This window comes from Danio aesculapii, chromosome 7 (assembly GCF_903798145.1).
Source record: "Danio aesculapii chromosome 7, fDanAes4.1, whole genome shotgun sequence".
Lineage (NCBI taxonomy): Eukaryota > Metazoa > Chordata > Actinopteri > Cypriniformes > Danionidae > Danio > Danio aesculapii.
In genome coordinates this window covers 10,336,750-10,349,461 of record NC_079441.1, presented here as the reverse complement: position 1 = coordinate 10,349,461, position 12,712 = coordinate 10,336,750, and the positions used below count along the sequence as shown (strand labels likewise).

At 35.6% G+C, this 12,712-nt stretch overlaps 1 protein-coding gene across 1 annotated transcript in view; it reads left to right on the top strand.

Annotated features, from left to right (window-relative positions):
- The window catches only part of adamtsl3 (ADAMTS-like 3), a 328,086-nt gene that overhangs the window by 300,530 nt on the left and 14,844 nt on the right, over nucleotides 1–12,712 (top strand). Inside the window, exon 28 of the mRNA XM_056461028.1 lies at nucleotides 9,510–9,714. Within this exon, the coding sequence (XP_056317003.1) occupies nucleotides 9,510–9,714 (205 nt within the window). The remainder of the gene's footprint in view (nucleotides 1–9,509; nucleotides 9,715–12,712) is intronic.

Sequence of the window (12,712 nt, the reverse complement as noted above, 5' to 3'; positions counted from 1 at the left end):
ACCATCTGAACATTGCAGCAGAACTCGAGACTCATCAGACCAGGCAACGTTTTTCTAATCTTCTATTGTCCAATTTTGGTGAACCTGTGCGAATTGTATCCTCAGTTTCCTGTTCTTAACTGATAGGAGTGGCACCCGGTGTGGTCTTCTGCTGCTGTAGCTCATCCGCCTCAAGGTGTTGTGCGTTCAGGGATGCTTTTCTGCAGACCTTGGTTGTAACTAGTGGTTATTTGAGTTAATTTTGAGTTTCTATCAGCTGAAACCAGTCTGGCCATTCTCCTCTGGCATCAACAAGGCTGCCCCTCACTTGATATTTTCTCTTTTTCGGATTATTCCCTGTAAACCCTCGAGATGGTTGTGCGTGAAAATCCCAGTAGATCAGCAGTTTCTGAAATACTCAGACCAGCCGTCTGGCACCAACAACCATGCTGCGTTCAAAGTCACTTAAATCCGCTTTCTTCCCCATTCTGATGCTCGGTTTGAACTGTAGCAGATCGTCTTGACCATGTCTACAGGCCCAAATGCATTGAGTTGCTGCCACGAGATTGGCTGATTAGAAATTAACGAGCGTTAACGAGCAGTTGGACCTAATAAAGTGGCCGGTGAGTGTAAATACACATTACATTACATTAAAGTTGTGTGGCAACAATCTGTGAATATAACCAGCTCCTAATAGTAAAAATGTATTAATTCACAATCATCTCACTGAATTTCTGCATATTTATACACTTTCTGGCACTCTTAGATCTTCCAGCACTACTTCTCTAGTGCCACCCCAGACACCATTAAACAAAAAGGGAGCAAGATCTTTTAGTTCTGCGGCACCCCGCTTATGGAACTCGCTTCCCTTAGATTTAAGGAACGGTGATACGGAGACCCATCTTTTTAAGGAGGCTTTCTTATGACTATTTTTTTAATCAGCTATTTTAAATTTAAGATGTGTTTGTACTTATAACGTTCTCATCTTTCACGTATTTGAATTACCGGCTGGGTCAGTTGGCATTTCAGTGTAGAGTTTGCATGTTCTCCCTGTGTTGGCGTGGGTTTTCTCCGGGTGCTACTCTTTCCCTCACAGTCCAAAGACATGCTTCAGGTGAATTGGGTGAACTAAATTGTCTGTAGTGTATGAGTGTGTGTGAATGTGAGAGTGTGTGGATGTTTCCCAGTACTGGGTTGTGGCTGAAAAGGCATCCGCTGAGTAAAACATATGCTGGATTAGTTGGCGGTTCATTCTGCTGTGGCAACCCCTGATAAATAAGGGACTAAGCCGAAGGAAAATGATTAAATGTTTGAATGTAAGATTGAATGATTGAATGTAAGGTGACCTAGGGTGTCCAAAAAGGTGCCGTTTATTAATCAAATTAATTATTATTATTATTACTTCCTGTTTAGAGTCAGCAATATTGTTGGAGTTTTTGATTTATTTTATCATCCTGGTTGTGCGGATCCTTGTTGTTTGTATATTTGTAGCCCTATTAATTAACAATCATTAACAATTAACATAAAATTAAACGTTATTTTAAGTTTCCGGCTGACTCAAAACAGGTACCCAGGTTCGTCACTTTCTGGGGTTCCCCAACATGTTTCCATTGTGATCTGCACCATTTGCAGCGCGTTTCTAAAATTGCATGAATATGTTGTCAAACTGACGAAGATGTTTTCTCAATTTGTTAGTGTTTTTCTATTTGTATGTTAGTGTTTGTCGGACGTGGTAAAAAAAAGCTTTAGAAACTATCAGAAATTGTTACTATATTTCACAAATAACACTGTAAAAATGCTGGGTTCCTCACAATTGATTCCATGAAGGAATTAAAGGGCACCTATGGTGAAAAATCTACTTTTCAAGCTGTTTGGACAGACCTATGTATAGTGTATAGACCGTCATATTGGGGTGAAATAAACACACCCAGTCCTTTTTTTTAAACTTAACAACATAAAAACGGTGGACCAATTGGAGCGGTTTTCAGACCGACCGCAACTTGATGTAGGAGTGCGGTCCCCCTGCCTACCGAATTGATTGACAGCTGCGCGTATTAACATGTCCCGGTAGTCACGTGTATAATCATATCAACAAGACCAGGCAAGCGCAAAGCAACCGGGAATAAAAGGCCTGTTCAGTTTGCTAGGATCATCAATCATCATCAAACATGATCAAGAGTGAGTTTCACATGTTTATAATGTTTTAAAATAGAGCATGTGTGTAATGAATCACAGCGATTTACTTCAGCTTTACTTCATCAGCACAGCTGCGTCTCAGAACAATTATGAAGGAAGATGCTTCAATCTCGGTTTGTGGACGTTAAATCAGGTTTATTTTGTACATTAACATAACAGATATCCATACAACAGTGGAGATTAACCTGTATCTTGTCACATATCTCTGTCTGTCTCTCTCTCTGTGTGTGTGTCTGCCCTGTGTATCTGTGTATCTTTGTAACGACATTGTGTGTGACTCATTGATGCAACTGCACATCAAATACTCATTGGTAAAGTTCTTACTGTAGTATTTCTCACAAACGCTACGTGAGATCTGCTTCCTTTAAGCCTGTCTGTTGTCTGACGCAGACAAGGGAGGAGATTAAGGCACGCAGAAAGGCACGTAGAAACGGTAGGCGGGGAGGACTAGCCTTAAAGAAGCAGTACGACAAAACCGCCCCCTAGTGCAAAAATGTATAAAATAGAATCTTGTAAAAGGTATAAAGAAAAATCTGATGGGTGTTTTGAGCTGAAACTTTACAGACACATCCTGGAGACGTGAAACACTTATATTAAATCTGAAAAAAGGCTAACCTAGATGCCCTTTAAGTTAACTTATTAGTTTTTACTATTTTAAGTGTATTGATCATAAAATGATTGAGTTCCCCCCATTTTTATTCGATGTTTGACATAATCTCAACCTAAACACAAAGGGAGGGTCGGACATAGTGTAGCTCCTCCCCTTTATAAAAAAAAGCCAATATCATTTTGTTTTAGCGCAGCTCTGCGCTCAAGTGCATCAAATAAAAATGTAATTTGTATTTATATAACGCATTAATTGTGTATGGCCATACACCCAAAGCGCTTCACAATCATCAGGGGAGTCTCTTCACACCACCACCAGTGTGCAGCATCCACTTGGATGATGCGACGACAGCCACAGGACAACGGCGCCAGTGCGCTCACCACACACCAGCTATTGGTGGAGTGAAGACACAGTGATAGAGCCAATTCGGTGGATGGGGATGATTAGGAGGCCATAATGGGTAAGGGCCAATTGAGGGACTTTTGGCCAGGACACTGGGGTTACACCCCTACTCTTTACGAGAAGTGCCATGGGATTTTTAGTGACCACAGAGAGTCAGGACCTTGGTTTAACGTCTCATCCGAAAAACGGCACCCACTGACAGGGTAGTGTCCCCCTCACTTTTACCGGGGCATTAGGACTCACACAGACCACAGGTTGAGCGCTCCCTGCTGGCCTCACTAACACCACTTTCCAACAGCAACCTAGTTTTTCTCATGTGGTCTCCCATCCAGGTACTGACCAGGCTCAGCCCTGCTTAGCCTCAGTGAGTAACCGGTCTTGGCTGCTGGGTGATATGACTGTGGCAAATGAGAAGTGTCTTGAAGGGGGCAGGGCATGTCAGATACTAGAGAGCATTTGATTGGTTATGATGTGATGAGAAAATGAAGTTTGAGGTGACGTGAATAAAACCATTGATCCATTTAGGCCTGACCGTTTTACGTCCCGCTGGACTTCGTTGATTGGCCCACATGAAGTATTTATTTAATTTAAATTCAACCGCTAACATGGCCTTGCAATGCGCAGTCTGATGTTGCAAGTCAACAAAAGGATACTTTAACATATAGCGTCTTTTGTGTGCTCAGTTTCGTTATTTTAAATGGAGATGCGCCTGTTCAGCGTGCAAATAGTAAGGGATGTACATGCGGTATCTCAGGCTCCAGCTTTCCAGGCACAACAAGTTGAAAAAATCCAAACATTTCAGAGCCGTGAGCGAACCACCAGTCATGTGACAGGAACCAACAAGGCAGCTTCACACTTTGTATGGAATTACACAGTAATAAAGGTAGACTAATTACCTTAAATTAACGATTTAACAAATGCAGACACAGATCCTCTCTCAGTGATGATCATTACATCACATACCCACCTCATATTGACCTGACTTCAGTGCACTTGTGCAGCCCAACACAGGCTAGAATTCTCTCGAAAATTTTGAATAAGTTATTGAATGAATAAATGATTAGATCAATGAATAAATAAATAAATAAATAAAGGAATCAATGAATGATTAAATGAATGAATGGATTAATGAATAAATAAGGGAATGAAGAGATGATTAAATGAATGAATGCATGAATGGATGAATGAATAAATGAATGAATTAATAATTGTATGAATGAATGAATGATTAAATGAATGATTAAATGAATGAATGATTATATGAATGAATGAATAAAGGAATGAATAAATGAATAAATAAATAATTGTATGAATGAATCATTGAATGAATGAATGAATAAATGATTAAATGAATGAATGATTAAATGAATAAATTACTTAATGATTGAATGAATGAATGGCTGAATGAATGAATGATTGAATGAATAAATGAATGAATAAATGAATAAATAAATAAACGAATGATTTAATGAATGAATGTATAAATGAATGAATGAATGAACGGTTAAATGAATGAACGAATGAATGAATGATTAAATGAATAAATGAATGATTGAATGAATGAATGTATAAATGAATGAATTAATTAATTAATTAATAATTGTATAAATGAATGAATGAATGATTAAATGAATGAATAAATGAATCAATGATTATATGAATAAATGAATGAATGAATGAATGAATGAAAAAATGAATAGTTAAATGAATAAATGAATGAATAAATAATTGTATGAATGAATCATTAAATGAATAAATTATTGAATGAATGAAAGAATGAATGATTAAATGAATGAATGAGTGAATGAATGATTAAATGAATAAATTACTTAATGGATGAATGAATGAATGAATGGCTAAATGAATGCTTGAATGAATGAATGAATGAATGAATGAATGAATAAATAAACAAATGATTAAATGAACGATTTAATGAATGATCCTGAACCATGCAAGCCAGTGGCGACAGCGGAGAGGGAAAAAAAAGTTCACTAATGGCGGAAGTGAAGAAAAAAAAAATGAATGAATGAATGAATGAATGAATGAAAAAAATTCACTAAAGGCAGAAGTGAAGAAAAAAAAAATGAATGAATGAATGAATGAATGAATGAATGAATGAATGAATGAAAAAAATCAAGGTGAAGCAATCAAACAAACAACCCTGTGGCATTTACATGAAGTTGATATTGTGATATATAAAATACATTTTGTGTAAAACTGATTCGTTTTTAAACATTAGAGTTTAACTGTATTGGTCTGGCCCTCTAAACCCGCCCCAGAGTCTAATGTGGCGGAAGTGACAAACTCAAGCTGTACATGTTTATATCAGTTTCATATCTTCTAAACGCTGATTTTGTCACTGCTTTGGAGCATACTAGCTTACAGATATCCTAAAAAACCAACAATAATGATACTAGCATCTAAAAAACTTGATTTTAAGTCCATGTGACCTTTAAATAAGTAGGTTGAACAAACAGCAAACAGCATTTTTGTGAGTGAATGTAAAAGAAATGAGAAGTAACGCGTTGAATTAAACATAAAGAAAGTTGTGTCTTGTTAAACACACACTATTAAACCTGCGAAGGGAAAATACACTCTTTCTCCTTCATATAAAATGAAGCCTTTTTTTTGCTTGCAGGGAAAATATTCCGTGCCTGACTCATTAGCATAGTCCACGTTTCATATCGTGAGCTGATTGATTGAGGGTTTCAGGGTTTCACGGGGGAAAAAAAAAAACAGGACAGATAGTGCACACGAACGCTCTCTGACTTCTATACGTCCATGCCAAAAACATCATCTGATTATTGCCATGCGTCTGGGCTCGCACATGAATCATATGGCTCTGTAAAAGCGCTTAGCGTCAGTTCAGAGCCATCAGCGGGAGATCCTCTCACAAAGCGTGTCTTTGTTACTGCTTCTTTCGCTCTAACACAACCCCGAATGCCCCGCAGAGGCTCCCAGCTCCCTAGTGACTCGGGCACAAGCTGTGCTTTTTCAAGAAGCAAATATGTCCAGCAGCTCATATCGCCAGTTAGAAACACTGTGGAAAACGTGTGGGGATGTATTTCCTTGTCAGTTTGGAATGGCGGATGTCCAGTGTTGGCTTGATGTTTTGGGGTTAGTTAGCATGTGTTTAAAGTACACATGAAATCAAAACTAGCCATATTGAGTTTGTTAGCTCCCATTGCTAGTTGTGTGGTGAACAATTCATCTATTCATGTCATTAAGAAAAACAAAAATAGGTTGCTCTTGCAGTCTTTCATTGAAATCTGAAAATGCACTTCCTGTTTGTTTTCAGTTAAATTCTCAAATTACGTCTGTTAGAGGTATTGGGCGTGGCTAACATACTTCACCATGCCCCTCCAACTGTCAGTGTTGACAACAAACAGAAATGGTGAGCAGGAGGAGGAGTCTGTTTAGTTGTAATAACTCCCCCCAAACCCTTTTCCCCATCTTTCTGAATGAAACACCAACTTTACTGAAGAGGATACAGGTACTTGACTGGTCTGCCTGCAGTCCCGACCTGTCTCCAATAGAGAATGTGTTGCGCATTTTGAAGCACAAAATGCGACAAGGAAGACCTTGTACTGTTGCCCACCTTAAGACTTGTTTACAGGAAGAATGGGACAAAATTAGAAAATTAAAAGAATTGGACTGAAACACTTCATCACTTGGTGTCTTTTAAGTGTTGTGAAAAGGAATGGCAAATTATACATTTAAAATTAAATATTTAAAATTTAAAAATATTTAAAATTATACATAAAATGTAATCTAAAATTATATGTAAAATGTAATCTAAAATTATACGTAAAATGTAATCTAAAATTATACGTAAAATGTAATCTAAAATTATACGTAAAATGTAATCTAAAATTATACGTAAAATGTAATCTAACATTATACATTAAATGTAATCTAAAATTATACATTAAATGTAATCTAAAATTATACGTAAGATGTAATCTAATATTATACGTAAAATGTAATCTAACATTATCCGTAAAATGTAATCTAACATTATACGTAAAATGTAATCTAAAATTATACGTAAAATGTAATCTAAAATTATACGTAAAATGTAATCTAAAATTATACATTAAATGTAATCTAACATTATACGTAAAATGTAATCTAAAATTAAACATTAAATGTAATCTAAAATTATACGTAAAATGTAATCTAAAATTATACATTAAATGTAATCTAAAATTATACATAAAATGTAATCTAAAATTATATGTAAAATGTAATCTAATATTATACGTAAAATGTAATCTAACATTATACGTAAAATGTAATCTAAAATTATATGTAAAATGTAATCTAAAATTATACGTAAAATGTAATCTAAAATTATACATAAAATGTAATCTAAAATTATACATAAAATGTAATCTAAAATTACACGTAAAATGTAATCTAAAATTATATGTAAAATGTAATCTAAAATTATACATTAAATGTAATCTAAAATTATATGTAAAATGTAATCTAAAATTATACATTAAATGTAATCTAAAATTATACATTAAATGTACTCTAAAATTACATGTAAAATGTAATCTAAAATTATACATTAAATGTAATCTAAAATTATACATAAAATGTAATCTAAAATTATGCGTAAAATGTAATCTAAAATTATACGTAAAATGTAATCTAAAATTATACATAAAATGTAATCTAAAATTATACGTAAAATGTAATCTAAAATTATACATAAAATGTAATCTAACATTATACGTAAAATGTAATCTAACATTATACATAAAATGTAATCTAAAAATATACATTAAATGTAATTTAAAATTGTACATAAAATGTAATCTAAAAAATGCATAAAATGTAATCTAACATGCGTAAAATGTAATCTAAAATTATACATAAAATGTTATCTAAAAATATACATAAAATGTAATCTAAAATTATATATAAAATGTAATCTAAAATTATATGTAAAATGTAATCTAAAATTATACCTAAAAAATAAAAATTTGTAAACAATACAATTACACTTAAGAGCATATGGTAATGAGTGCAAATCAGAGTTGTGCAGGTGTATAGAGTACAAAAAGGCTTGTAAACATGATAATTATGATAAAGAGACAGTGTCATAGTATATAGGGAGGTAGTATGATGTGACTAACTAGCAGACCAATGTTATATAAAGTTGAAGATCAATTTTAAAATGTAATTTCATTAAAAGCATGGTTCGACAGTAGAGATGGCCCAATATGCGTGCAAATGTGATCTTAGAATCGAGAAGCACCCACAATCCTGCTGCTCTCAAGAGCAGCTCTTTTTGTAAGCAGCAACGCTTTCGCTTTAACCATTCTTTGAACAGATTATGGGCCTAATTTATCCATGTGCGCGTAATGATCCTTACATTATCACACATGGTATGTTTTTCACGTACTTTCTTTTGCTCAGTTATTTTTGTTACTATGGTTTAATTATAATTTTTTACAATAACACTGCTTTAATAGGAGATTAACTCCACATGTATGTGTAGTTAACTGGTGATCGTGACCTTTAGCCTGGACAGATTACTGTGCATAGTTTTAGATGGCAATAATTCTTTTTTAAATGTCAATTGTTTTTTTTAAAGGTTTTATTGAATAAAAATTGCATTTATACAGCTATATTTTGCTTGTTTTGACATATTATTTAAAATTTGTGGCTAAAAAAAATAATAATTTATTTATTTTTGGTGTGGTCAGAGATAAATTTGGTAAATCCTTAGTGTTAAGCCCTAAAAAGTCATGTGAAATAAAAATTACTGCAATGTGACACTATGAAACCACAACCCTTTTGCTCATGCAGATTAAGCTCATACACAAAAAAAGTGAAATGAGTGAGGAGGCATGTGGACATAACACAAAGTCTAAATCAAGTCATTGTAGCATGTCAAAGTCAAATTTATGCAAATAAAATATATTGTCCCAACAACAAAATTGTGGCTAGTGAAAATGGCAAGTGGCTAGTAATGTTGCAAATCTGCTAGCCACAGTGGCTGGTGATCAATAAAGTTAATGTCAAGCCATGTTAATAAGTATATCTATTTTTTCACTTATGTATGTGTTAAATCATGACTTCAGGCTCATCAGATTACACTGGAAGGTCAAGCTGAGTGCATTGCAGTTTAGAATACTTTCACTGTAATGCTCTTTTAAAATATTATTATTACTATATATATATATATATATATATATATATATATATATATATATATATATATATATATATATTTTAGAAGGAAATCTGGATACATCATGCAATACTGAAAACTCCCAACTGAATGATTTCTCCTCTCCGTATTTGTCAGCTGGGTGTCAACGGTGTGGTCGAGGTGCTCCAGTTCCTGTGGGCAGGGCTTCAGAGAGAGGCGGGTCTCCTGTCAGCAGGTGGAAGCTTCTGGAAGTGTGAAGGTTTTGCCTAGCAGTGAGTGTGAAGGATCTCCTCGACCCGAAGACAGGCAGGAGTGCAGCTCTCAGGCCTGTGTTGAGTGGATCTCTGGCCCATGGGGGAAGGTACATTCACTGATGCTTTTATATATTTATTCTGACCTCTTTAATGTGGAACAGTCATCTAAAATAGTGGTCATAACCACACTACTTGACAAAAGTCTTGTCACCTATCCCAGTTTTAGGAACAACAATAGCTTGATAGTCTTGATACCTCAGGCTGTTAATGTTGCCATCCACTCTGCAGATCTCTCGCCCGCCCACATACTGAATGTAAACCCAAACCATGATTTTTCCTTCACCAAACTTGACTGATTTCTATAAGAATCTTGGCTCCATGTGGGTTCCAGTAGGTCTTCTGCAGTATTTGTGATGATTGGGATGCAGTTCAACAGATGATTCATCAGAAAAATCTACCTTCTGCCACTTCAATGACCAACTAGAAGTCAAGTTATTATTTGTTGCTCTTACAACTGGGATTGACGACAAGACTTTTGTCAGGTAGTGTGATATATCAGTACATGATGTTGGTTAAAGTAACTCGTTGAGATTATCAACACTGATAGTTTTCCTACAAGAAGTGTTGTACTGTAGGTCACTATATTTCTTCAGTAGTACACTCAAGTTATTTTTAGCTGAAACCGTGCTGCTTGGAGATTCATACTCTGTAATTCAAGTGAATGGCTGCTGGCACAACATGCTCCTCAGCAAAGGTTAGTCTGGCCTTTTGATTCTTTCTGCTGATGAAGGTTTGGTCACAAATTCTCCTTAACCCTTGTGTGCTGTTGGAGATGTTTTCATCCACTCTGGTTTGATTTTGATTCTTAATTTGGCCACAGTTTTCTCTGTGTTTCAGCAAATGGATTGATTTCAAAAGTATAAATCACACATTTTATCTCATCCTAACAGTAAAAACCAGCAACAATCAAGATTGCATGATTATATGCTGTCATGTCTTTGCAATCGAAAAAAATTAAAATGGAAGCCAATGGGGCAAAAACAGCCACGAAAATATAAAAAGGGTAGTACTTTTGACTACACATGGGTTAACATTGTGACACTTACATCTTAAGAGACCGATTCCTACCCTGATTAGAGCTGATCTTTGTCATTTGTGGATGAGCAAACATCCCCACACATTCAAAATGTGGCACGGGTAATTTTTTATCGAGTGTATCTTTAAAGGCTGATACACACTGTAGAAGTCCACCTAATAGCCCAATGACAAAAGCAACAGCATGGTTGAAGGTTAAATGCATGTAAGCTTTATCTAGTGCTTCTGACAAGAATTCTGTTATTTATTGGAATTTATTTATTTGTTTTTCAGCTCCAAATTTAATCTGACTCCAATTTTGAGCGACCATCAAATGTAGACTGTATTTCCAATTGTAAGAACGGATCACATTTATCATTTATGACTCAATTTAAAGTTTTGATTTATATCTGATCCCCTACTTTTCAGTTATACGTTCATTAGGGACCAAACGCTGCTTAAAGTTCCACTCTTCAGGATTGCGTTTCTTCTCACTGACATTATCTCGACACTCTGGAGTTAGTCAGAGGATGTAGGGTTAACTAACACTCAAATGGCCCGTTTCCACTGAGTGGTACGGTTCGGTTCGGTACGCTTTTATGGCCGTTTCCATGGTCAAAAAGCGTACTGAACCGAGCCGTACCACTTTTTCGGCCCCCTTTCAAAAGGGTACCAAAAATGAGAAAGGGTACCAAAAGGTAGAGCTACACACACAGCTGAATGCTAATTTGGTTACAGAGATACGTCACGATCTCGTGGAGCTAGCTAGAATGAAAACGAAGGAACCGCCATGTTTTTTAAATACACAGCCCGAGACATTACATGGAAATACTATATGCATATAATAGCGAGCCATGGATGACCCAAGCTCAAACTAACCTTGTCGTTGTCTTGATGAACATCCACAAAGCCAAGAAGAACAAAATCTGCCATGTTCTGTTGTTGTTTTTAGGAGGCCGTATAAAAGTGCAAGCGGTTTTCGCTTTCTCCAGGGAGCTTGTGATCTCGTCTATATTTGATATAACAAACTTCTTGAGCTGATGTTAATAACGTGTGTGTGTTTATTGAAAAGTCTCAGTCATCTGATCCATTCAGAAAGAAAAGGACAAACGCGAGAGTGAAGCGCGAACAAAGGAGAAGCCTGACAAAACACAGGAGCAAATTGTTTCAGCAACCTGAATCATGAACAAACTGCCATGTTTATCATCACTTTTTGGACTATTATGAACTCGGAATGACAAAATTACTCTCTAACAGAGCTTACATGAGCTGGTGAAGATTACAGACACAGATGAGAGGCTTGCACTGACTGTGGGCTATATTTTATGTTGTTTATGAACCTAAATAAGGACTAAATGTCTGCTGTGCGTAGTTTTTCTGTAATTAGTAACATATCGGAGACTGTAAGGGTCTGTATGTGCTCATATATGTTGTATTTATATATTTATTTTGTATAATCACAGATGTTAGAGTAGGCTATTTCGCACCGTAATTGATCTGCAGTTATAATCAAATCATATTCATAGAAAAGTTAGTAATAAACATTTCTAAACAAGTATTTATATGTTTAAAGCATCTGTTTGTGAGAAGTGCTTCTCATATGATTTGTGAACGATCTGTACAGCTTTACTGTGACATTTATTTGTGCAAGAATGACGTCGACTGCAGTGGTGTAGTCCTTGCTATACGCACGTATACTCAGTATGCCTACTTTTTTCCACAAGCTGTTTGGGTATCACGACTTCTGAGGATCATACTCTCGGTATACTCCCTGGTTTTGGTGATTAGACTTCCCTAATTTTTGTGTATTGAGTTTTTCGAAGATCACAAAAAATCAGCTGAATAATGTCTCGCTGAAACGTTCAAGTAAAATGATAAAACAGCATGGGCGTCGCTTTATCCCTCGTATATTTCCATTCAGTCCCCCTAACACTTTTGCGATTACCTGTACACAACTAAATGATCGCCTCAGTCCCCTTTAAATTTGATATAAAAACGGCGGCAGAACCCCGCTTCTGAACTCGTTTTTTA